This window comes from Pleurodeles waltl, chromosome 2_1, assembly GCF_031143425.1.
Source record: "Pleurodeles waltl isolate 20211129_DDA chromosome 2_1, aPleWal1.hap1.20221129, whole genome shotgun sequence".
Taxonomy (NCBI): domain Eukaryota; kingdom Metazoa; phylum Chordata; class Amphibia; order Caudata; family Salamandridae; genus Pleurodeles; species Pleurodeles waltl.
This window is the reverse complement of record NC_090438.1, coordinates 901,328,572-901,356,563: the sequence shown is the minus strand read 5'-3', so window position 1 is coordinate 901,356,563 and position 27,992 is coordinate 901,328,572. Positions and strand designations below refer to the sequence as shown.

Sequence of the window (27,992 nt, the reverse complement as noted above, 5' to 3'; positions counted from 1 at the left end):
CGGCTACTGTATTAAGCTCTATACAAAATCTTGGGAATGGAAACACAACATATTTTACGTGTGTCCTGGATGAGCAGAGTGTAGTTCGCTGTACTGCAAAAGGACATACTCGGAATAATTCTCCTTTAAAAAAAAAAGAAATTTGCAATAACACCTCCTTCAAAATGTCAAGTAGCTTGCATTATATGTTAGCAAATGGGTCACATGAAATGTCCATGTATGCACAATGAGAGGAGGCCATGCAAGTGGTTGGAAGACCCACCCTAGCAACAGCGGCTAGATAGACTATTTGTTGGTTGAGGAAGAAAGGTAGTGATGCCCTAGGATCGTTTCTGTGTACCATGACAGCAAAATAACTTCTGCTCCAGCCTGTCAAAGCTCTGTTATGTCACGTGTGCAAACATACTTTTTTTTGTAGTATTTCCTAAAAGACAATCACTTAGGACATATAAAAAGGGCACTTTTATAACTACAAAATCATTTCCCCCAGATTGCCTACTGTTATATACAGTTTCGAGGCCAAGGACTTGTGGCAGAGCCTGCAGCCATAACACAGTCTGTACATTACATACATTTGCCTGGCTGTCTCATGGCATGTGCAGTTTTGGCACAAACCACAAAAAAGTATTGTAAATTAACAGAAATGTAAACTATACAAATTGGCATAGGAAGAAGCTTAGCTCGAGAACGCAGCAATTTACCAACCTGTTTTTTTCGAAGCCTTTTTAAATCTGCACCAAATCAGTGACGGAAAATAAATTGTTGATAATCACATCAGAAAAACCGATATGTGCTAGTGTAGAAGAATGTTTCATTAGCTTTTATATGGCTTATGTTTGAAGGCTAGTTCCGATGACTGAATTATGCTTTTGTTTACTTGATCCTTGGGGTATTTTCACTTTCAATGTCCACTGTCACACTCCTTATCAGTTTCTCAGGAAGTGCACACTTCGTTGTCCTCTTAACAATGTGTCTTTAGTATAAAAAAAAAAAAAAATGACTGCCTTGCAAAGGACATAACTGCAGCTTTTCATTTCCTCATTATCCTTCATTCCAGCCAAACAGGAGACACAAAGAAATAGATCTTCGATTGCTGACCCTCCTAAAACAAGGCTCTCAGAGGGCGATCCCACCACAACATACCACCTCTGTCCATGGGACTGTCGAAGGACCAAAGAGTTCCAGAACCCTAATTAGCAGCCTTTGTGGTGTTTTTCATTATCAGTCTTTTCATTTCTCCGATTAATTGGCTTTTTTCCTTCACTGACCACCAATTAACCTTCCAGTGTGGCACTGTGTGGTAAAGATGATGCTGCCTGCCTCAAACTGTCAGTAGCAATAAGGTTGCGTGTGGGGCTGCCCAAGATTGTTGCAGCTCCATCTTTTCACCAGACCAGTTCCAGATAGAGTGGCAGACCTTATACTGTGATGTTAAATCCACTAGCCCTGCTCTCGAATCCTACTACTAGTGGGCACATGTCAACATCATTGCTAGTTTACATACAGCTTCATCTGCACAATAACAGGAGAATGATGCACGTCCACTCCTGGCCATGCCTCATTTCATTGTCATTACAACACATCTGCTTCTTCTCCCACCCCAAGCCATTGTTACAGACACAAGTTAATTTTCGAAAAGGGAGGTAAGAGACCAGAACCACAGGGATGCAAGTCACCACTTATAACTCCTGCTAGTTGTTGAAACGTTCGCTGTTCCATGTTTTTAGGTGGAGCACCCAAGCGCTTTGACCTGTTGTAAGTATTCTGGGCTTTTAACCATGTCCATCACGTTCACTCATTTGTGGGCTTGCCTTTTCAAAGTCCTTTATCTTCATTGGTAAATGTTTTACATTTGTCCCTCCATGGGGAGGTTCTGTTACTCCCTGCAGACTGACCCTATAACATGGATAATTGCACAATTGCCGATATGTTTGACTGTGAGCAAACTTCTTTTTCTTTTTGCGTCTTTCCTTTGCACTCATGCTCTTGGCGACCATGGCACATTGAATCGGCTTGCTTATGTCAACTGTTGTACTTTTTATTTTTTATTTATGTGACAAGAAAAGTCCAGTTGGAATTTACAACGCTAATAGCTCTAACTCGAGCAAATGCAAGACCCATTGCATTGCAAAAACTTGTTCTGGTCTTGGAGACACTGGAGGGGCCAGTGGTGCTGGAACAATTTTCAGAGTGGGCATGCTGTCATCAGTGTTACATCACTGAAGTCATAGAGATTGTGAAAAATCCAAGTGGCGCACAAGGATCAGTGTAGCAAATAATTCATGCCAGTTCAGCAGGAGAGCGCTAAGGGTGTGATACGTTGCAGGTTGTGCATTTTTTTAGCACAGTCACAAATCTGTTACCTTTACAGACAGCACATTTTCAATTGAAATGGTGACAAAATTCATTTTGACATGCAGTTTTTCTGATAAAGCCATGGAGCACAAATGATAATGTGTGAAAAATGGCTTTCAGATCATACTTTTCGTTTTCATAACACCTCGTAAAGTGTCTTGATTTGTTTTGATCCTTTTATAGTGTTTGTTTTCATCACACTTCCGAATTACAAAAAAATGATTTTTTTGTGCATTCCTTTCTGCTGTTATCTTTGAAATACTTTTAGACTTTATTTACAGGTATTTAAGTTTTGTTGGGTGTTAAAGGACACTGACCTCCGCCGACCTTTCCTTTCATACTTCCTGTACCCCAGCATGTTTGTCACATAGTTCACCTTACAAAATGCTCAAACTTTGCAGTAGGAGAAAGAGAAGTAAACTCAGTCTCCCTGTAAAAGAATGGGCAACAACTTGTCAGAACAAATAGCCTGACACTTGACCTCTGTCTTGGAACGGACAGCAAATGTTGCAAGATAAAAACAAAATAAGTAAAGATATCTTTATTGCTCATTCCTCTTCTTAGCTCCAGCATTGTTATTTTGGGGTTGCTATAGCACCCCCGTCACTCCTACTTCCAGGCGCCCATGAAAGAGGCCCAGCTACTTTCAAAGGCGCAGTCTTCATTCGAGTGATCTCTTAAAATTCACAGCCCCCCAAAAAATAATTTGTTTTTTTTTCCTGTAAAGGCCACCTGCTAGTGAGAAATAATGTGCCCAATTTGGTCTTGCACAGATTGCACATTAACGCAAGTCTTTGATTTGCACATGTGAAAAATGTGCATGGGTTGCAGCATATGGGCAAAAGGGAGTGATGCAGCAAATGAAGCTCCCATGTCCATGCAAACAGTGCAGCTGCATATAGGTACTGAATTTGCACAAAAGGGTCCTGAGTTTCCAGCTTCTCAAATATATACAGTTATATGTTGTTTGCCACAATCCTCAAATAATAAAATATCGAATTTTTGCCCATCTGTAAGGTTTCAGTTGGGAATAATTATTTATCGGAGTTGATAATCATACTGGTAACGTTTAATCAGCAATATTAATGCAATCAAATTAATAAATCACCTCGTGGCAGCATTTAGAACTAACATTACTGATAATGATTTGTAAATAGCATCAATAATTTAAAAAGCACGAATAGAAATTGTGGCAGTAGTTGGCTTCATTTAGTCCTTCACTTTCCTTTCATAGGTTGTCCTTGCCTTCTGTTTATAGGGGTGGGTATCTTGCACTCGGTGTGGTGTGTGTGTGTCGAGTAAGAAAAGTCAAAGTAGTAGAATTCTTACTGTGCTCCTGATAGCTCTAACCATGGGTATTTTGCCTGTGCGTCAGCACATATTTTTTATTTACGTTTTCTGTTCATTGGATTTTTGTGAACTGACCTTGTAGAATTTGAATGATTTTGAACTTCCCATGTTTGCCCCATTTTTCTCATTCCCCAGCCACCTTTTTGTGAATAGGGATGCATTTCATTTTGCTGCTTCATTTATAATCCGTTGCTGTTTCTTAAATTAATAGAAGCGTTTTTTTGCACGTTTACATTATTTTCTTTATTACTTATGCCGTCTTACTTATGACTCTTACGACTTTTAATTGTGAGAAACTTAAATTTCAATGTGCCAAAGAGCCCCCACCCATCTGCTAGCACTACAGTTCATAAGCATTGCTGAAAAGTCATCAAACATCTCGAGAACCTGACTTAACTCTAAAATATTAATTTGCTGCAAAACACTACTTCACCTTGATGCAAAATTCATGGAAGTAATTTGTAACACATTTTTGTTTTTAAATGTTCTTACTAAATTAGCTTAAGATTGGTCTTTATGGACCAACTGTCCCTAAGAAAATATCTGGAAGCACTGGAAAAGGCATAAATGTTTCTCTCTAAACTTCATGCAATGTCGACTTTTGAGACCAAATGAGTATTTTACCCTCCAACAGAAAGTATTATTCACTAAAGTTTGTTTCACTGCATGTTACATGTTGTCACTGATGTTAAATAGAATTGTCATGTTATCTCCTCGAGGTGTTTCATTCAGGACTAGTGTGAATATGTTTGGATGCCCTTCTCCCCACACACAATCTATGCTTTTTAACCCCTTACTTGTCTTTGTCTGCCAAGTTCTGGTCCACGTTTTGTGAGACATGTTAATACATCTGCCATGTGTGTGCAGGTAGACCATAGTGTTTAATATTGCCTTCCCAGTTAGGGGGTGTTGCAATGGGAATTTCCCCAGCATGGTAATGGATGTGCTCCCACTCACTCTGCCTGCAAGTGGGACTTGTATCCTGGCTTTCTTTAGGCACACCATACATGAAATCCTATGTGTGTGCTAAGGCCTAAGCCTGAAATTGACAATGAGACCCAGCAGCTGGGTCAGAGGTTAAGGAGGGGCATCAAAATTGTACTCTCCAGTTGCCACAAGTCTCTGGGACAGTGACCGGTGGTGGCAATATACTGCTTTTGAATCCATAGTTTTGGACAGTACTTTTTGACCTGTTCAAAGTAAGCATGCAGTGCCTACATGCCCACTTATGTGAAGTTCTACTTGCATGTCTAACTGGGAATTGCGGATACTTCCTGAAAACTTTCCGTTTGGAAGATGGTGAAGGAGTAAGTCAGCAAATTCAGTTGCTAAAGGGAGAAACATTTCTAGTCAGATCCTGGGCCTTTTCTCTTCCCTTGAATGCCTCTTCTAGGAAGGCTAATGACATCCAGGTACAGAGCTTCATACTTAGTTCACATGTATTATGGGTACTCCTACTTGGAACCAGCATTGCCACTATCTATTGTGTGAACCATTTCTTTATTCAAAGAATGTGTCTGCATTGTAGAAAGATTATGACTTTATGAAATGGAACCACCACAAATCATATCCTGAACTGTAGATGTTCATCCCCTGTCTGGAAATCATGTGGGACATATACTTTCCTTGTTGATTCCAGTATCCAAGCTGCTTCTGTGGATGCTGTGAATCCTGGGCCAGGATTCCCAATTGTCATTGACCTGCAAGAGAGGCGACATTGCCTGAAGTATGCACATCTTGCTTGAAGAGCTGTGGACTTTGAAACTAGGGATCCCGCTTTTCTGCAGAGAAGATAGAGGGAAGCGCATTGTTCCACAGCAGCTGTCCCCTTGGAGAAAAAGCCCAGCTACTGAGTCCAGAGAGATGAGTGTTTCAGAAGAAAAGCAGATTGCCAAGGGAGCATGTCTGGAGGCAACCTGTATGAACCTAAGGGACTCCTGGTTTCACTCTCCAAGCAAAGACCAAGTTTACAAATACCACCACCATTGCACCCGACCACCACCATTGCACCCGGACCACCACCATTGCACCCGGACCAAGGACTGCTACAGAACAGTGTTGACTTTGCCTTTACCACTCCTAATCCCACTTTTCCACTAGAGCTGGAACCGCTTGTCCAGAGTCTGTCTGATACAGAGAGAAGGAGGAGGAGTGGCCCAAATGAGCTGTGGTGACCACAGGAGTGACTGCTCTTCCAGTGTGGACAAAAGTTGCTCCCATGCTTGCAATCGCCATATGCGCCACATGAGTTAGCACTAACTCTTGAGACACGTTGACTTTTAATTTGGCTAAACAGATTTTCATGGACATATAACTGCAGCCTGCATAGAATAGCTGCACAAACAAAGATTACTGACTGATCTGTGGGTCACACAATACAGGAAAATTGCTCAACTTAATCATAGTGATCATGCACCAGTGCTTACTTCCAGGACATTTTGATTTTCTGTGTAGTGAAACATGAAGATTCGGTAGTGTTTATCCCGGTATTGCTTTGTTTTCTCATGTAGCATGTTATGCTGTGACGTACTAAAGTACTTCTTGTTTATTAACAAGAAAACCTTTGGGCAGGGCGTCCACTTGTTGCACTTATTGTTTGTTTGCATGGGTTCTGAGTCTCTGCCACTCCATGGTAGCTCAGTAAACCCTTCTTCCATGTGCCCCCACTCCGAAAAGGGCTCTAGCAGGGGGTCATTGGGTTGGAGAAGTATTCAAGTTTCTATGCCAAGCCTACGTGTGCTCATCAGATCCAGTAAAGAGGGTGGCACGAGGAGATGGTGTGTTTGATACCTGCCCCTTCGTATGAAATGACTAGGTAAGTATAGAGACACGTGAGAGGTGTTCCTTTCCAACTTAGAGGCAGAGAACCATGATATATTGACTCAGTGATCTTTGAAAGGGCTAGATGCTGCTAAGACTCAGGTGAAAGTGTGCACATTTTAAAATAGGTACTGCATGTGGAAAGATCCATATAGCTCTGATAGTGTTTGAGGCAGCCACATCCAGGATTATTGTACAGAGGCGGGGGTAGTTGCAATGTAATGTTTCTGAAGATGGGAGCCAGACACATGCAAATTGCAGGTAGTCTATACCCAAACGATAGTTATATTTTCTGCTCAATTCTGGACTGTAGCAGCTTTGTTCCTACATGGGGAAACACCCCAGTCGAGCAGACCACTGCTATCTCAGGTTGCTGTTTTAATAGTACTGACCTGATGCTATCAATAAACAGTGATGAATGCCCATGAGCGAATAGCTCATTCTCATTCTCATTCTGGAATGTGCAGCTTGCATTCTGCATCCTCCCCTTATGCTGACTTTAGTTAGTTCATCGCGTATTGGCGGAAGATCTAGGTATCAGAATCACTACACAATATGCTGGCATTATATTGGTTGCTCAAGAGGTGAGTTGTTTTCCCAAACAAGGATGACAGAACCAATGTACTTATAAATAGGCATAGGTATGGCTAAGGGGGTGACTGTCTCAGAGATCTAATGCAGAAATAATTCAGGTAATTTAATCGAGAGACGGAGGCCTGAAAACCTCGAAGTGTGCGCCGAACAAATATACACTGGTTGAAAAGATCATTCCCAATGCCACCAGTTTCTCGGATCTGGATCTGTTGTACCAAGCTGCCTTGAGCATGTACCACTACCTACATTTTTTCACGCCAAGGGAACTTGTGGTCTGTAAATCCAAAAGTAATGTGAAATGGCAATGAGTCACAAACTCCTGTGTCCAACGCACTGCTTTACTTTAGAGAGTCCTGTGTGCAGGTGTGAGGTGCTTGTTTTTTGACATGCAATAAGCATCAAGTCCACCGATGGCACTGTAAAGCAGTATTTGTGTGGGGTGCCATTGATTGCATCACTTCCACTGTGTTATTTCATGAGTAATGTGGACAAGTCGGTAGGCTAAAAGAGGTGCTCTACAATCAACACTGGTTAGTTGTTTTTACCAGTAGTTAGGCCTGTCTGTGGCATCAGTACGAATCTACATTGACATGAGTGAATCGTCAAAGTCACTGAAAAGAGAGACTAACTTTTCAGAGCTCTGAGGCGTCAGGGGTCAGTAGGACTACAAGTATCAGAGCATAAACTGAACTCGGTGAGCTACTCACACATGGCAACAGCAAACTTTGGAGCTCTGATTTGTGTTGAACAGGCTTTCAACTCAAGCCTGTTGTCGTGAAGAGCGTGGAGTGTGTATTAGTGTATCTTGAAGTTCTCATAAGCTCCTTAAAACTACTGTGGCACAGTAGCGCAGCACATAAAGGTCTGCACAATAACCTGTACCCTGCCTATCTCGAGGTGAGGTACGGCTGCCACTGTTTTCTTGCACCAGTATGCTTTTTGCCATCTTCTGCCCAACAGGCATGTTAAGGATTCACGAAATCCAAGCTCTACAAGTCTGAGACTGAGGGGAAAGAGCAGTGCCGTTAACTGCAGAAGAAGCCCATATTTGAAGTTGCAAAGGTGCCGTTGAAACAGAAACAAAGCACGTGGCTTCAGTCTGGTTCATTTTTCTTCCTTGATCGGCGCATCAAGATGCATATTAGCAGTGTTTACTTCCCAGTGAGGCATTTTCACGTCATTGATTCCTTGAAAGGCTTCAAGCCACGATTTGGCGGCTAATCCCATTTTGGTTCAAATTCCAGTTTGTGACAAAATCTGGATTACAGTGTGTGTGTGCAAATGGCAGATAATGCCTCTAGAATTTGCCTGCAGTGAATTGTGCAAACAAAGCGTCCATACGTACTGTTTGCACACCAGAAAATTGTGACTAACATGCTATTGGCACGCTATTCCTTAGATGTGAAAACTCTGAATCGGGTGCAAATTTCACCATGGCTCGTTTGCAATAATGCAAATTAGCAGGCTCCCAGTATGCCCCGCGTTTTGCATCGAAATTATTACCTGATTTATCACACCAGATCTGGTCTCGCACAACCATTAAATGCCTTCCTCCATGGTCCTTGCTGCTTAGATAAAGATTGCCAAGCATTGCCTATTGTGACATCGAAACTCCAGTGTGCAGAACTGCAAGCAAAACACAACTACTTCGTAGTAAATACTCGATCACTTAAATGTAGAACTGAAACACGCGGAAGCACAGGCACTTTTTACCTGTAGCCTTTGTTTAATGTTGCAACTTAAATACTAACACGCCTCATACATAGCACTCAGAGGTAATGCCACCACAAGAATCAAACTCCTTTATTGTAAATTCCTAATCAAACCCACACAATTGAAACAGTTGTTTGGTTAAAAAAATAAAATAAAATTAAAAAAAAACTCTGTACCAGCCTCATTGCCCCCACCAGATTGTGTTTTTTTCCCTTCTTGCTTCAGGGGGATTTGATAATCTGATGCTTGCTCTTAAGTGTTTTGACCTTGGACCTCTCTTTCATGCGTGTTGGAGCTGGATCCTTCAAACATGGTTGTACCAGGTCATGTCAAAATGATGGGAGCTTTGCACCAGAGTGAAGCCGCTTCCCTCCTGTCAGTTGATCTGAGTCTTCTGGAGGGTGTTTCTCACTGGCCTTTGCTTATGTACTCTCCTGCCCTACACTACCCTCACTACAGGGAGTAATTGGCTGTGAGTGACAGTGAGGAAGAATACTTTAATTCCAGGTTAGTCTAAATATAATTTCCATAACAACCAATATAGAATCGCCATCATGAGTTGTTGGCATGTGTGTGGCAAGTTAATCGATATATATGTGAGTGAAGGTAGTTTCCCCATCTGCACCGTCATCCCGCCTTTCTTAATTTCTGTTGTGTCCCTGGTTGTCATGAAGACTTCTGAGTTTAAGGGAAAATACTTATGTTAATCCGTTCTGTGTCCTCGCTGTTATAAGAAAGCTATTAATGAACAGGTATTCCCTCAGCGCCTTCTTATTTGTATTTCTCTGTTGATGAGCAGTGCCATGTCATTCTGCCCCCCATAGCCGATGTAAAATTGTAGTCTGACTTCTGTGTTTGCTAGATGTCCCGGTTTTTGGCTTTCCAAATAAAGTCACCCTGTCTTTGTACATGCAACATTCTGACAGTTATGATTCTCAGAATGAGGATTGTGTAAATTTGTGCACTGTGTTTTTATGTCGGACGGTCGGACCCAAGTTCAGTTTGTAGGTTTGAACCCAGAAATTCCTACAAAGGCCAAGCTCCCTCTTTGTAAATGAGGAAATTTCACCATGTTGGCGAAATATCCACATTTTCTAATGAACTTCGTAGAGGTCAAATTCTGTCAGTCTTCATTTTGAGTGAAGATTCGGAATATATGTGCACAGTGTTTATTTGGTGCACCAAAGGTAAATGTAGGTGTGCAAAATTGTTTAAGTCAGTTTTGTTGTGGGCACACCTTATCTGCAGTCAGAAAACACCTAGCACCTGTTTCTTGCATCTCCCAAGTGTGACCGGTAAGTTGCGAATCAAATCCTGGGTGGGTAAACTCGGCCGTTTATCTTTATCAAATCATATTGCACTGGGTGGTACGAAACGTCAAAACCCGTCTCAAAGGTTGCAGAGAAAACAATGTTTTTGTTAACTGGCTCTTAAGGTGATTGCTGTGCTTCACGAGAATGGGGCCATCAGACGTTGAACTATTTGCATGTGACCATATGGAGAGGAATGCTTATCCTGGTAATCGTGGAAATCATGCTGGAACCAATACAATCTATGAGGATGGACTCATTTTCACACTTATTTCCCCCAACCATCTGTGTTGCCACAGTGCTTTAAATGTGCAGGTACTTTCTTGCACTTCTTTCACTTGAAAGGGAAGTACCTGCATAAGGGAGGGTGGGGAAGAAGACAAAAAAAAAAAGCTAATACATTTTTTTTTTTCGTCGCGCCACTCTGATCCACTGCAGTTCTCCACTGCAGGCACAGGCTCCGAGCTTGTCCTGTGTCCAATCCTAACGCTGCTTTCATGCTGCTGGCAGCATGAGAGAAGAGTTTGGATTGGCCGGAGCGCCCAGCTAGGGCTCTCCAGGGCAGAGTGAAAGTCTCTGCCTGCTCTCTCCAACCCGGCAACACAGTGCCAGGTTGGAGAGAGCCCAGTGCTCATGCGTCCAAAAATACATGCGCACTGAACGGAGTGCTGTGCACTCCCCCTTCGTGCTCGTCACAGCCCCATGGCCCGCCCCTTTTACTATAAAGCAGTAGAAAATGTAGTTTAGCATTGTTTTATAGTAAACGTTTTGCAGCTGCTGCTGCCAGCGGGGGTGGGGGCAGACACTTCTCCACCATGGTAGAGGAGTTGTCACTGTAACTGCTACTGCCATACATTTAGAGGGAGAGTACTGGCACTTCTCAGAAGCAAAGTGGTACTCCCAAGAGTTAGTACCTAAACTACTATATTTCCATTTAAAACACTGGTGCTTCCCAAGGCTTGAATGAAGAGTAGCTTCCTGCCTAGCAGAGGGAGGAGGTCCAGGGAGATTGGCCTGATGATTTTTAAGCTCCTTTCTTGCCTGTGCATTTTTCCTCGCAGTAAAAAGTATTTTAAAGATGTCCTGTCACATGTACCAAGGGGTGGGACTGTGCTCCACGAGCCCCCCTCCTTGCAGTCACCCTAAAACCCACATCCTATTTAGTTTCACTCCTGACACTGGATCAAAAGAGGGATTATTGTGTAAAAGATTAGTTTTGTTCACAAACGGGGCAGCTGTGCCGCTGGAGGGAAGAAAAGGACAGAGGAGTGAAATTTGTCACAGGCTGTGTGCTGACAACACCGAAGCAGCGCTGAATTATGCGAGAAAGGCGGCGGGTTTCCTCGGCCCTCTCAGCAAACTCTGGTGACTGCAAGCCCGCCAGCATCTTCCAAGTGCAGATGATTATGATGTCTATATTAGTTTATAGAATAAGACCTACCTGCTTTGTTTTATTTTCCTTTTTTATTTTTAGAACAAGTGAAATACGTTTGGTATACAAAGAAACTGCGAGAATAACTTATTGTGTGGTTACGAAAATGGTTAAGAAAATGAATACCCCAAAACAGTAGTTAACAACACCCACAGAGGACATTAACTGAGTTGAATTAAAATCTTCACAATTATGCCCCGAGCCAAAAGAGCATTATGAGGCTTAAGACAATTAACGGGCTAAAAAAGCCCAACAGTGGCCTCTCTGCAAGGTTGCTGCTGTGTGTGTTGCAAAATACTATGGAGCTAGCTGCCCTTTCTTTGTGGCAGAGCACCTGGCCTGAGGTATTCTGTGTGCAAAGCAGCATCACACAAGCGCCTTGAACTAACTTATTAGTACATACACATACTGTTTTTTTTTTCTTTAGATGAGGTACATTTTATGAGAATTCTAAAAGTACCAGCCTCTAGGCATTGCAACTTGACAAAAGAGGCTGTAAGAAACACTAGACATGGTTGTACTCCAAGCGGACCCCTTTCTCATGACTTATGTGATGCTACACATGTATCTCCTTTCTTACTGCAAGGAGATTTGGCACATAGATCATTTATACATTAGAACTTTTGTTTAAGGTCTGCAGCAACGTTTAAAAGTGAAGTGATGCGTATTATATAGAATCCAGAATGCACTATCTTTAAAGATTTAGAGAAATATAGAAAGGCTGTGATAGTGGCATGATTTTTACTCCACCCCACCACACACACCATTGTTCTAAATTTCGGGCACACAGTATGTGAGGCCCAAGGGTCAACGGTGGGAAAGTGGGACAGGGATTTAGCTGCTTCACCTGTCATTTCTCTCACCCTGTGTAAGTAGGTGCTGTCCTGCGTGTAAGCAAGAATGATTAATGATACCAGTGCACAGATAGTAGACTTAAGTACCCAATGAAAGCTTATGGCAGCATTTGCACTCTTGGCTTCTTGACCTAAGGACCAGAGAGAGGGCTCAATTGTTTCTTTCTTCTAAAGCCCCTCTCAAGAGGATCCCTGCTCAGGAATCTCTTCTAGACTGGCCTTCATGGACCTAGTTCAGGAGGAAGTGCCCAGACCAGGTCTGTTTCCCCATGTAGCTCTTCTGAACACTTCACCCAGCACTCCAGTCGTTGTCTTTCCTGCTATCCCTCTTCAGTAGTCTAAACATCACAGCAAGGTCATGTATGATCTAGAGCAGAACTGTCTTCTGGGAAGTGAGACATTTATCAAAGCAGAAAGGTATAAGCTCCATGCCAAGTCCCTGCAGGCACTCGTTGCATTGGAAGCTTCACAGTTATAAGCATTTTCTGCCTTGGGCAGTTCCATGGTGGTGGGGGAAAAACTAGGCAGGGGAAAAGTAATGGCTAACCCAAGAAGAGGCCACGTGCTGTCCTCTCACAGTAAGCCCTCAGCATAGTTATGAGATAGTGATTATTAGCTTAGCTGTTTGTGATAGAGGGAGGCTAATTGCACTCCTTTGCTTGCATCATCTGCCGAAGACCCTTTGACACCGTCTGGTGACGCCATTCCTCCCAGTGCAGTATGTTCCAGCAATTCCAAGCTCAGCCAAGACTGCATACCTTCAGGGGCCACAATAGTATATGCAATTGCTAAGAGTTTAGTTGAGGCATGGGTAGGGTGCAAAAAAAAATATATCACACTTAAAGATTGAACATTTTTAGTCTACCTTCAGGAATGCCCAATCTGTTCCGTCTCTATTTAAGAGTTCCTTAGATAAGATTAAAAATATGTGGATGGTCTCTGGGCGTTATCACGATTCCTTCGCTCAGTTATTTGTCCACTCGGTTATTTGTCATCATATTTTGTCCATTAACTACTGCGCCTCTTGGATCGAAGGCCTTAGTTAGAACTATGAGTTCTCTCCGTCTCTAGCTAATTCACCGAGTCAGTGTTAGTACTGTCTCAAAAAACTGTTAGTTATGCATCAGACACACACCTTACTTTTGTATGTTTTGTTGACGCAGAAACCTTCTCCAGTCATCTACTTAGGACATTTCTAACCCAGAGCAGGAGTGTCACCCTGTAGTCACACATTTGTTAAGGGTCTGATGTCGTTTGTCGCTGTTCCTCGCCCACAGCCGTGTATGACTAACACTCCTTTGAGACTGTTATTCTTACATAAATGGCCTTTCAGTCAGCTGTCTTCATCCGTAGGTCTGCTCAAGTGTAATTCACATTTTGCTTCCACCTATTACAACATCCAGCACTGGGTTAGCCCACTTAATCCTTTGAGTACCTTATAGTGCGAATAAAGACATTTTGCATGATCACATGAGCACAGCTGCTTGAAAAGAAGTACACACCTATGTGCCAGGGTCGGTGTGCCTTTGCTGCACGGCTAGTCGTTTATTTTTGAAATTTCACCTTTTTCGTTTATATTACATGTTCTCGCAATACAATAAATAAAACCTAAATCCAGCCGAACTTCTTGACATTGCAGTGTTTGTTTCCCTCAGTATCTCCTTGACATAAGGTGGGGAGACCACACTATTTAATCTAAAAATACTTATCACAACATCAACACAACCCAACATGATCTGCCACTCCCGTCCACCCATCTCTTCTGAAGTGGCACTTTGTGATAAAAACATTGCTCTCTTTTCTTAAAATAATTTGTACTCCTAAGTAGCGCAAAGAATGAATGTCCTTTCCCATGTTGTATTTGGTGCCACAAGAACTATTAGGGGAATTTACCAATCAAAAAAGACTGTGGCATGCACTAAGGATTCACAAAAATCACTTAGTGATTCTTAATGTAGTGCTCTTCCAAACCCTGCCCTCCTTTTTCTGCTCTGATCTGCTGAATCAAGATGTAATGTGCACGACTATATGATGTCCTTAACTTTTTCACCTTAATCGGATGTACCACTTAACAAGTGATCTGTTGTGTTGCTGTGGTGTTTTGTATACATATATATATAGTGGTGATTAGTTGCCTTCACAGAAAATGTGACACCTGAACAATAGTTAAGAGTTGAATAAACCATGTAACTGCGCTGTAGCATCTGTAATACTTTATTGGTTTTCATCACCCAGGTGAGAGACCTCGGTTTGGCTGTGATAAGCCAGGATTTGATGTGGATGATTCAGATGGTCAAGACGAGGATGACAATGACAACGATGATGAGGACGAGGACAGTCAGGCGGAGTCTGTGCTGTCAACCACACCTTCTGTTACTGCTAGTCCCCAGCACCTGCCTTACAGAAATAGCCAACACGAGACGTCTAGTGCAGATGAAGAGCTCCGGGTACCAGGCTACTTATCTCGTGCTGACTCCATGGATGTGCTGCCAAAAGCTCTGCTCACCAAAATGACTGCACTTAGTACGACACCCGGACGCAAGGAAAGTGGTCTGCAAGTGGCTGTTCAGCAAGAGACAAACAAGAGCTGTCTGCCAGAGACGGGCACCGATGCAAATGGTGCTCAAACTTTAGAGGCGCCCCCCAAATCTCCGTGCCATCGGATGTCTATTGATTCCCCAGACGTAGATGATTTGGAGACATTACCAACACCAAAAAGCTCAGCTGCAATAAAGGTAAGGTACACATTTTTTATGTTTCTGCAGTTGGGTAAACGGTCTTCAGAAAATAGGCATAAGATGATATGCATATGCTGCTTGGCTCTATATTTTTATGTAGATTAGTGTGGGTAGTAGACAAAGAGCCCAGTTAAAAGTGGTACGGAAACTTCTTGAAAGGTAGGTGAATTTGGTTTCTTGAATGGGCTGTTTATTGATAGCAATTTGTTTACTCACAGTTGGTATAGGAACTGGCTATGGTTGTTGTTTGAGCTCATGTGTTGCCTCTTACCACTGCATTTTTAAATCAGCAAAGAACATTTTACACCCTTGTGTTGTTTGTAGGTATCCACTGAGATTTGTGTGTGTTCTCATAGTGCCCTAGTAGAGTTTCTCTTCGACACGGTTCAACAACTAAAAGAAGAGTGTCTATGTACCAGCATATGTGAAAAACGGGTGCCGTAAGCTGAGTGAGGTGGAGCTTATAGGAAAAGCAAATATCATTTGGTGTCCGTCGAGGTACATGTGGATCAGACTGGCTTTTCTTCGGTTAAGACCTTGGCTATTCCACATTAAGCATTTGGTGAGGGTCATGTTACCATGTAAAAAGTGTACAGAAGGGGACTGGTGGCAAGGCAAAGGGGTAGCCCAACACAGTGAGCAAGTGAGGGCTAGTTATCCGTGCAAGGGACCTAAGAAGGGAAATCCAGAACAAGATAGAACCCCATAGAACACCCTTCCAAAACCTCCCACTCCATACAAGCCGGTTGAGTATTCCATACCCACCCCTTAACCAAACTGTGCAATGAGAAAAGTGTAATAAATGCAGGAATCCTCCCTGTGCATGGAAGGAAAGACCAGGCATAGACCCCCGTCAAGCACAGAAAGGGTGTCTGAATAGGTGACAAGCACAAAGTTGACTGTCAGCGGAAAAAATGCAGATTAAAGTGTTTCTGGGAGGAGGACCACAGCTGTGGGGACCCAACCTGCAGCCCCCGACCAGCCGGCCAGTCAGAGATGAAGCAGGTCAATCCAAGCAGTGTTCACAGCAGATGCACAGGGAGGCCACAGGAGCCCCAGGCATCCCAAGGTTAGTCATTGTCATCAAGGGGTTTTGTAGGCTGTCCTCAAGGGGAACCCCGCAGTGACGGTTGGTTTGCAGAGATGTGCTTGGCAGATTTCAAGACAGGTTTGCATCATAGAAGAAATGTGGTTTCCCCTCAGAGGAGGTGTGGAGCAGGATACAGTAAGGCGTAGGGTATCTCCTCTTTTTTGCAGAAGTCGTTTGGCCTAGAGAAACTCTTGACGGGCTGCATGCACTGACTGAGTGAAGTCCAGATAAAGGGAGAGTTTGATCCCTTGATAGGCTATGGAGCGCTTTTCTTGTGCAAGTCTTAGCACAGTGTTGCAGTCCCTGTAGTTGAGCAATAGTGCCACTATAGGTCATGCCTGGGCCCCAGGAGGAAGACGCAGCCCCAGCAACCTGTGAGCTCGCTCTACCAAGAAGACAGGAGAGTGAATCTCCAAAGAACTTGCACAACAAGATTTCCACAGAGGCTTCCAGCTTGGTGATAGTGGTCGATTCTGGGAGGCCAGGAATGCAGTGATTGTTGTGCCTTGAACACGCTTCAAGATCTTTGTTATTAGCCTTGATAATCTCCAGAACCTTGTCAATTTTCAGCAGGTGCTCCTTGGTGTCCGCCTGTAGATCATCAACATTAGAAACATGATTTTCCAGGTGATCCAGTCTTCCTTTGTGTATGCCGACCGGCTTCATATGGTCTAGTGGCCAGGTGAGGAAATCCAACTTGGAGTGTATGGTCTTCAGGCTTGATTTCACCTGCATCCGGAGTTACTTGACGTTGGAATTTAATAAAGGGTCTTCTTCATGTCTGCCTGACTGCTCCAATCTAGGGCCTTCTGCCCTGCCAGGCACATGGGGTGCCTCCTCTCATAAGCGAGCTACTGTTGCCGGGCGTCGTATTTGCCCATAATGGTCGCCTGCAAGGATTCCTGAACCGGGATATGGAGTGAGCTTGAGAGCCGCTGAACAATCAACAGATGTCAGGACTGGAGACAAGACTCCAAATATCCAGCCCAAATTGGGGGAGGGGGCTGGAAGAACTATTGCAGTTGCTGGACAGGATCTTCACTAGGGCCCAGCCACGTTCCAGGAGGGGGCCCATCCCAGGGGACACAAGCAGGACTGGTAAACCAGGAATACTTTCAAGTGCTTGATTACAGTCTAGGAGGATAGTGACCCAGTTGCCACCAGGCGCCTCGTAGATGCCAGAGCTGGCTTAGTAGTCTGTATACAGGCGTACATCCACATGGCCTCCTGGCCCAGCAGTAAAAGCCAGCCACCCCAGCGGCAGGCAGGAAGAGGCAGCGATGCAGCAGTGCCACTAGGGCAGGCCCAGCAGGTAATGGCAAAGGGAGTGCAGGTGGGCAACTAGCTAGCAGGCGAGGTGGCACAGTGAGATGGCGCCACTCATGGTCAGCAGGGCCCAGTCAGCAACCACTGGGAGCAGGGTTGTAAAGCCATCTAGGAGGGTGTCCGTCATGCCCCAGGCACCCGTGACGGCACTGGGGCAGGCTCCCACATGGAGTAGAGGAAGACTGTGTAGCAGTGGGAGCAGCCCCTCCTCACAGCCATGCCACTCAATCTTGCCCTCTGACTCGGTCAATGATGCCTGTGGTCTGATCTGCGAGTCCTGGGCCACTGCAGCTGAAAAGGCACCCCAGTGCCAAAAGGGAGGGGCAGAGAGGAGCTCCAGTCTCCACGCCAGGTGCCTGGGGCGAAACAACTCCCGCAAGCTCACTCCACGCAAGAATGCAATAAGGCCACCCGGCACACCCGGGCAGGCCGAAGACTGCTCACAAGGCTGGTCAAGAGGTTGTCAGGGCACACAAAGGCAGCTCTGCCAAAGTGCCCGGTCCGTCAACCAGATTTGGGATAAGTATTGGCCCGCTGACTGGCGGATGGTGAACAGATTTTGGTTCGGCTGGCAGAGCCCTTTCAACAAGCATCCATCTTGCGGACTGGCTTGGTTCCACCCTAATAACACTAATGTTTAATAATAAGGGACTAGTATCCAAGTAGAAAATGACAGCAGTAGATCCAAATGAAAAGATAATGATGACACACCCACCTGTTATAAAGAACTTAACCAATTACCAAGTGCACAAACCCACTGGTGCAATTATATAGAGCCTTCTTACAAGGGGACCTTTGCACTGTATATAAACACAAAATGGAAAGAAAGACTAGTGGCTATTATTAACCACATCAAAGCCAGCACAAACCATAGCAAAGAACTCTTCACCATTGTGAAGAAGTTCACACCAATCCCGCAGCCACAGAGAATGACATTACTCCCTCCCAGGAACTGTGTGACAACCTCATGAACGTCTTCCACAACAAGATCTCGGCTGTGCACGAAAACGTTGCACATCCGACCTCTGATTCAAACCGCATCAACCAGCTCACATGCACAAACAGTAACCCCAAACACCTTCTCACCCACTGAGAACTTCTCACCACACAAGACACTTTCTCCATCATGAACTCTGTACTCTCTTGCCTCCACCACGTCTTCAACCTCAGAAGCAAGACAATCAGCAACAAGCTCAGGAAGATCCTGAATACCTCCATCACGTGGCCTTTTTCCAGAGGTCTGGAAGCACATTGAAGTGAGGTCCCTCCTGAAAATACCATCCGTCAACCCAGCCAAATTGAAGAACTGCCAGCTCATCTCTCTGTTTCCCCTATCCAGCAAAAGTCCTCAAGGAAACGGTCAACCAGTAAGTTGCCCAACACCTGGAAAACCACAACCTGATAGACCCTTCCCATTCTGGATTTTTGAGCTCACCACAGCTCCGAGACAGCCCTGATGGCAGCCACAGATGATGTCAGAGCCCTCATGGACCGTGGGGTAACAGCAGCCCTCATCCTCCTGAACCTGTCCACTGAGTTTGACACCGTCTCCCTCGCCATCCTGGTCAACAGACTCCACCACATCGGGATTCAAGGAAACGCCTTCAAATGGATCAGCTCATAACTCATTGGTAGAACTCAAAGCAGCAGTCGCCCACTGTTTACCTCAGAGCCCAAGAAGATTATCTGTGGAGTCCTGTAAGGATCATCCTTCAGCCCAACCCTCTTCCACACCTACATGACCCCCCTGGCTATCACTGTTCGATCAGACAGACTCATCATCTCATACGACACACAGCTTGACCTCCCACTGTTTGAAGATCCCTCCACTACAAAAGCTGACTTCCACAGATGCATGATGAACGTAGTGGACTGGATGAAGGACAGCTGTCTCAAACTCAACATCGACAAAACGGAAGCCCTCATCTTTAGGAGCAACACTTCACCATGGACAGACACATGGTGGCCCACAGAGCTCTGCACATCCCCCGCCCCAACAGATCATGACAGCAACCTCAGGATCGTCCTGGATAGCAAGTTATCCATGAAGAAACAAGTTGACACAATCTCATCTGCCTGCTTTGAAACCCTCTGCATGCTCCGCAAGATCTTCAGGTTGCTCCGAGCAGACACCAGAAGGACGTGCACGCAGGTCATCATCATAAGCAGACTGGACTACAGAAACACACTCTACGTATGAATCACAGCATATCTCCCAAAGACACTCCAAACAACACAGAACTCAGTGGCAAAACTCGTATTCAACATCCCCAGAAGGACCCACAACACACCCCATCTCAAAAACCTACACTGGCTCCCCATTCAGAAGAGATGCCTGTTCAGGATGCTCGCCAACAACCTCAAGGCCCTGCACAACGAAGGACCAGCATGCATCAACAAACTCATGACCTTCCACCAACTGACCAGACACCTCTGATCAGCTGCCCTCGAAGACACCTCACAGATCCGTCAAACCAACAGCGGAGGATGCTCTTTTTCGCACCTGGCAGCCAAGGCCTGGAACAATCCCTCCCTGCACCTAAGGACAGCACCTTCACTCCAACGATTCAGAGCTAAAGATCCGTATGTTCAAATGTTTATTCCTCCTGCACCAGCATACAGCTCCAGCGCCTCAAGACCCCCACAGGTGATTTGCCATGCTCTTTAAATGTTTGATTGATTATACATAGTCCATAATGATATATCCCATGTTAGGATTCAGGAGGAAGAGGCTTAGCCCTGTAGGAGGCTGGACTGGCTTGTAGTGAGTACCAAGGGGTACTTGCACCTTGCACCAGGCCCAGTTATCCCTTATTAGTGTATAGGGTGTCTAGCAGCTTAGGCTGATAGATAATGGTAGCTTAGCAGAGCAGCTTAGGCTGAACTAGGAGACGTGTGAAGCTACTACAGTACCACTTAGTGTCATATGCACAATATCATAAGAAAACACAATACACAGTTATACTAAAAATAAAGGTACTTTATTTTTATGACAATATGCCAAAGTATCTTAGAGTGTACCCTCAGTGAGAGGATAGGAAATATACACAAGATATATATACACAATAGCAAAAATATGCAGTGTAGTCTTAGAAAACAGTGCAAACAATGTATAGTTACAATAGGATGCAATGGGGAAACATAGGGATAGGGGCAACACAAACCATATACTCCAAAAGTGGAATGCGAACCACGAATGGACCCCAAACCTATGTGACCTTGTAGAGGGTCGCTAGGACTATTAGAAAATAGTGAGAGTTAGCAAAATAACCCTCCCCAAGACCCTGAAAAGTGAGTGCAAAGTGCACTAAAGTTCCCCTAAGGACAAAGAAGTCGTGTTAGAGGAATAATGCAGGAAAGACACAAACCAACAATGCAACAACTGTGGATTTCCAATCTAGGGTACCTGTGGAACAAGGGGACCAAGTCCAAAAGTCACAAGCAAGTCGGAGATGGGCAAATGCCCAGGAAATGCCAGCTGCGGGTGCAAAGAAGCTTCTACTGGACAGAAGAAGCTGAGATTTCTGCAAGAACGAAAAGGGCTAGAGACTTCCCCTTTGGTGGACGGATCCCTCTCGCCGTGGAGAGTCGTGCAGAAGTGTTTTCCCGCCGAAAGAACGCCAACAAGCCTTGCTAGCTGCAAATCGCGCGGTTAGCGTTTTTGGACGCTGCTGTGGCCCTGGAGGGACCAGGAGGTCGCAAATTGGACCAGGAGAGAGAGGGGATGTCGAGCAAGACGAGGAGCCCTCTCAGCAGCAGGTAGCACCCGGAGAAGTGCCAGAAACAGGCACTACGAGGATGCGTGAAACGGTGCTCACCCGAAGTCGCACAAAGGAGTCCCACGTCGCCGGAGACCAACTTAGAAAGTCGTGCAATGCAGGTTAGAGTGCCGTGGACCCAGGCTTGGCTGTGCACAAAGGATTTCCGCCGGAAGTGCACAGGGCCCGGAATAGCTGCAAAAGTCGCGGTTCCCAGCAATGCAGCCCAGCGAGGTGAGGCAAGGACTTACCTCCACCAAACTTGGACTGAAGAGTCACTGGACTGTGGGGGTCACTTGGACAGAGTCGCTGGATTCGAGGGACCTCGCTCGTCGTGCTGAGAGGAGACCCAAGGGACCGGTAATGCAGCTTTTTGGTGCCTGCGGTTGCAGGGGGAAGATTCCGTCGACCCACGGGAGATTTCTTCGGAGCTTCTGGTGCAGAGAGGAGGCAGACTACCCCCACAGCATGCACAAGCAGGAAAACAGTCGAGAAGGCGGCAGGATCAGCGTTACAGAGTTGCAGTAGTCGTCTTTGCTACTATTTTGCAGGTTTGCAGGCTTCCAGCGCGGTCAGCAGTCGATTCCTTGGCAGAAGGTGAAGAGAGAGATGCAGAGGAACTCAGATGAGCTCTTGCATTCGTTATCTAAAGTTTCCCCAAAGACAGAGACCCTAAATAGCCAGAAAAGAGGGTTTGGCTACCTAGGAGAGAGGATAGGCTAGCAACACCTGAAGGAGCCTATCACAAGGAGTCTCTGACGTCACCTGGTGGCACTGGCCACTCAGAGCAGTCCAGTGTGCCAGCAGCACCTCTGTTTCCAAGATGGCAGAGGTCTGGAGCACACTGGAGGAGCTCTGGACACCTCCCAGGGGAGGTGCTGGTCAGGGGAGTGGTCACTCCCCTTTCCTTTGTCCAGTTTCGCGCCAGAGCAGGGCTAAGGGGTCCCCTGAACCGGTGTAGACTGGCTTATGCAGAATTGGGCACATCTGTGCCCAACAAAGCATTTCCAGAGGCTGGGGGAGGCTACTCCTCCCCTGCCTTCACACCATTTTCCAAAGGGAGAGGGTGTCACACCCTCTCTCAGAGGAAGTCCTTTGTTCTGCCATCCTGGGCCAGGCCTGGCTGGACCCCAGGAGGGCAGATGCCTGTCTGAGGGGTTGGCAGCAGCAGCAGCTGCAGTGAAACCCCAGGAAGGGCAGTTTGGCAGTACCAGGGTCTGTGCTACAGACCACTTGGATCATGGAATTGTGCCAACTATGCCAGGATGGCATAGAGGGGGCAATTCCTTGATCATAGACATGTTACATGGCCATATTCGGAGTTACCATTGTGAAGCTACATATAGGTAGTGACCTATATGTAGTGCACGCGTGTAATGGTGTCCCCGCACTCACAAAGTTCAGGGAATTGGCTCTGAACAATGTGGGGGCACCTTGGCTAGTGCCAGGGTGCCCTCACACTAAGTAACTTTGCACCTAACCTTTACCAGGTAAAGGTTAGACATATAGGTGACTTATAAGTTACTTAAGTGCAGTGTAAAATGGCTGTGAAATAACGGTGACGTTATTTCACTCAGGCTGCAGTGGCAGGCCTGTGTAAGAATTGTCAGAGCTCCCTATGGGTGGCAAAAGAAATGCTGCAGCCCACAGGGATCTCCTGGAACCCCAATACCCTGGGTACCTCAGTACCATATACTAGGGAATTATAAGGGTGTTCCAGTAAGCCAATGTAAATTGGTAAAAATTGTCACTAGCCTGTTAGTGACAATTTGGAAAGAAATGAGAGAGCATAACCACTGAGGTTCTGATTAGCAGAGCCTCAGTGAGACAGTTAGTCACTACACAGGTAACACATTCAGGCACACTTATGAGCACTGGGGCCCTGGGTTACCAGGGTCCCAGTGACACATACAACTAAAACAACATATATACAGTGAAAAATGGGGGTAACATGCCAGGCAAGATGGTACTTTCCTACAACCCCCACTTAACTGACTCCAAAAAGACGTAATCATTAGAATGCATATATGGTCTTATAGGCTGTGTAATTAACTTCGATCCGCTCTGTATCTATGTACCCAAGGGGATAATGATGGTCGGTCAAGGGATACATGGCAATAGTTTCTGCATGACAGGATATGAATTGCAGCTCACCTCTGTGAAATGACTTCAAGATTCTGTGGAGTTTGGGTTTTAAAAAAGGAACACGATCTCAGCTGCCATATAATTGGAGACGGTTCGCTCCCCGATGGCAGTATAAGTGCGGTGGGCTGCAATATTTAGCCTCACTGCATCAAAATGTAGACAGCTATGATGCATGGCATCTCACAGATCAGGATAAAGACGGGCGTTCAAAGCAAGACTTGAAACACTAACTTAATCTGCAATACCCGCAAGAGGCTAGAGGTTAATAGAATTGTAGCATACAATCCACTTCAACTTTTTTTTTTTTTTTTACAATTATCGCATGCTCACCACCTCATATTGGAGTTGTAAATTATTTGTCATCTCAAGTTGTCTGCTGAATGATTCTTCTTTTGAAAGTGTGATACCATCGAAGCAGTATTGACTGAACACCTAATCTGGCTGCGATCCTGGCAAATGCAAGTCTTAATCAGCTATAATGCTTGTCCTATGTAGATTAATGAACAGGGACACCATATAGCATGTACAACATTTTTAGAATTGCAATTCCAAAGGAATTTTAGATCTGTTCTCAATAATGCATGCTCAAAAGTCTTAGTGTCAGATGTAAAGGAGCATGCTACACACTTGCCACAACAATACTGGCCCAATAGTGGTGGGAGGCCCCAAGCCATCTAATCTTAGAAAATCCTTTGGGGTCACATTTTTGTTAGCTGAATGAACAAGATGATCTTTAATGCTCTTGCCTTTCTTGAAAGCAAAGATAGGTAGTTACAATTAGTCATCAATTCTCTGTAAAATGTGCCACTTACTGTTCACCACAGAAATTAGTTACACCCACGAGTCTCTCTAACAGTGTTTTTGTTTTGGTGTGTAGTAACGTTTATCTGGGGCAATGCCAGGCTCGTTTCATGGCTGTTTTTACAATCTTTTGGGGGGTAACGCCTAAAAAGGAGTCAATCTTGTAGGATCTATGCTTCTCTGAAGCAGTCATTCTTTAATGAGGAGTTCCTGTGGAGACGCAGGAACTGACAAAATGGCATCCCATCTCCAAGGCCCCTTGGATGATAACTGTTGTAAGGAAGCAAGGTGTTCCTGTTTGTTAGTTTACGATATAAACTTGTGTACAGTCTTACTTCCCATTTTTGATCATGAGATCCAGAAAGGCAATTTCAGAATTATTGATGGCGAAGGAGAAGTAGAGATGAGAAGGAGAGCCTCACTGTTGACCCGGCATCTTCATTTCATCCTGAGCCTTCAGACATCACAGAAGGATCCCTATGAAGCACTGAAAGAGGGGCTTCTCAGTGTTCTAGTCCCAACTCTCTGACCGAGAGGATAGGAGAGTTTGGTTTCCCCATAGATCATATGACTTATTTACAATTTTCCCAAATGAGGAAATCCTCTTGGCAGCTATGTGATATACTAAAAATGTTCTTATCCTAGAACCACACCTCATGGATACATTAGATTTTTGGGCTTAAATTATGCATTGATGGCCCTGTCTCAGTTTGCCCTAGGGAACATTCATGATTTGATGCAGACTGAGACAGTGGCCTTGATTACATTGAAAACAAGCATTTGCAATGCAACGGGTCTCGTGTTTGCTGGAGCTAGAGCAATTAGCATTGTAAACTCCTAACCAGACTTTTCTTGCCACATAAATTTAAATGAAAATAAAACAGTTTCACATAAGTAAGTGGACTTTTCTTGCCGTATATTCTGAAAAGTAAAAGTTTCACATAAGTGAGCTGATGGCCACCATCAGTGCAAAGCAGACACACAAAGGGAAATAAAAGTTTACTCGTAATGAACCCTATCGGCAAAAGTGCAATTATCCATGTAACCGGCAAAAGTGCAATTATATATGTAACAGGGTCGATGTCATGCAAAGCGCTCGACTTCTGCCCTGCAAGATCGTGCTGCGAAAAAAGAGAAAAAGTAGTCCATAAACCAGACGGAAAACTTGGAGCCTCGTATGTTTTTAGTACTTGGTCGCTGCGCTCAAGGAGGGCTAAACACCGGAAAAAGCGTGACTTATGCATGCCTTTCACTAATAAAAACGCCACCAGATTTTAAAAGGCAAGCTCATGAACCAATGAAAGAAAATGACATGACATGGGCATGGTTTGAAGCCCAAAGAGAGATTACAACACAGAATGGAGCGCTTTGCGCTAGCCCCTAACAAGCACTACCCTCAACACAAAATCAAATTCTGACAGTTCAATAGTTTCACTGACGGAACTTGGGCCATCGGTATCTAGCCCACCGTCAGAGCATCTCCTGACAGCTTCTTTTTCCTGCACCCACGCCTATACGGCATAACAGAGCAAGGGTTCGGTGTTTCCTAATTTGCATGGTACCATTCCCCTATGCAAACTATTAAAGGCTTCAATATGATTCCAAACATCTGCTGTGGCTGTGCGGCACTGACCACTCATTTCTAAGGTCTGCAGGTTTTTATGGGTTTTCTTATTCATGGTATATAGTTTGATTTGGGTTCTAAAGGTTCAGGTCATCAAAGCTGCTGAAGTCGGCTGTGGGGGTTGAAGCTCACTGTACTCAAGGAATGATAGATTCCACAAAATTTATTTCCAAGGATATTGCAGAAGGCCTGTCTGATTATATTTTTGCCTCGTGTCGGTAACAGCAAAAACAAGCTCACGTTTCGTCATGTTCTCAAGCAGTAGAAACTATGAATGAGATAAGGGAAAACATGTTCATGTGCAGAATACGTTGTTGTATTCTCCATTTACACCAAGTCCAACTCTTCCTCATATGGAATTCTAAAATGTTGTATATTGCCCCGCAGAGATTGTGGTAACATTGTTCATATAATTGGGTAGACGATGTAAAGTGAGCACGGGCAATTGCGTGTAATCTGGGCTCAAACTGATCCTCCAATTAGCGAGGACTGTGATGACGAAACAGTCATCACGCCGTCACAGGATGCATTGCAAACATCGTTCACATTTTGCTATTCTTCATAAAGGAAACTCATTGTTTATGCTTTGCCTGATGCCTGAAAAGATTAAGTTATCCTAGCAGGAGTCATAACCTGCAAACACCAGGTATGTTCAGGTCTCACCCACGTACCCTGATATCAAAGATTTTAATTTTGTCACCCCCGTCACTGCTGGGCCTAAATTTCTTGCTGTCTTTATTTCACCTAATTTTCTGTAATGTTTCTGCATAACATTGGATAGCAAAGGACACACTGTACCTCCAAAGGAATGTAAACGTAATACATCAAGCAACATTTGAGGGACCCAACATATTAAATCATGCAGTAAATGCTTACAAACCAAAACTGAAACTGAGGGTTTATTCTCGAGCAGCCTTCTTGTGTCTCAATCCCACTGTTCATATACGTGTTAGGACACGGCATAAGCGTGTAGTGATGCGCAAAATAATCCTTTAGCTGAACCCACTACAACATACTCTAAATGCTGTTAATGGCTTGCGAACCAGATGTTGGTGTACAAAGAGGGAATACATTTGAAAGCTTTTGTAATCTGTGTTGAGACGGCGGAAACCACTGTGTTCCGTGATTATACTTCATGAAAAAAGCCTTTTCGTAGGTAACTTTTTTATTTCTTTGCTTTTTTAACTGCTGCTCATTGTATGTCTTAAGTGAGATGGTAATTTTCTCTGTGGAATTTAAATGGCAACTCCCTCAAAATGTTTGCTTCTATTGAAAGCTCCATTACCGTGTTTGCCTTTCCCTTCTAACCTACTGTAGTGTGCTGTAGAACACCAACTTCAGTAAGTACTCTGTAAACACAAAGCACATTATTATAATCAGTTTAAAATTATAGGAACGGCAGGATTTGCTAACGACTGAATCACTACACACATGCCAGCAACGTTTGTGCAGGCTCACAATAGGACTATGAAAGCCACAGAATATTTGTGTTCTTATCTTCAAGCCTTTACTTCTAGTTCTCCTTGGTTCTTACCGGTGTTTGTTTCCATGTTTTAATCTATTAATCAGTTGAAGAGGTTTTCTGTGAATATCTTGAATTTTGACACGGGAGATTTGGACATCACCTCACAATATTCTGTTACTTTAATCACAGTGTTTTATTTTTTTGTTAACATGCTGCCTTCAGCGGAGCACAATAAACATTACATTATTTTTACTTTGTTATTATTACAAATGTGTGTGTATTTTATATATGGGATAAAGTACCCCACCACACAATATAAGTGCATTACAAGCTACAAAGGAAATCCTTGACCATATAGTGAAATAAGGGCCAGGCAGAGGTCCTTCGTAAGGTCATGGAAGTCCAAGATGACACGCAATTTCCTTAAAATATGTGGAATGGGTATTATATTCCTAATATTAAATAATCAAACCATCCTCCTTTCTGCAAACGACTTAAATCATTGGAGTCTTGCTCTTTCATATAAAAGAGGTAGGATGATTCCAAACAAGAAGAATAAAATTAGAATCTGGTGCGAAACTAAATGCACAAAAACTTATTAATTTGTTGTAAAAAAA

At 44.3% G+C, this 27,992-nt stretch overlaps 1 protein-coding gene across 2 annotated transcripts in view; it reads left to right on the top strand.

Moving 5' to 3' along the window:
- The window catches only part of HIVEP1 (HIVEP zinc finger 1), a 453,353-nt gene that overhangs the window by 423,137 nt on the left and 2,224 nt on the right, over window positions 1-27,992 (top strand). For both annotated transcript variants that reach the window (XM_069218827.1, XM_069218828.1), the window contains one exon: window positions 14,664-15,163. In XM_069218827.1, coding sequence (XP_069074928.1) covers window positions 14,664-15,163 — 500 coding nt within the window. The remainder of the gene's footprint in view (window positions 1-14,663; window positions 15,164-27,992) is intronic.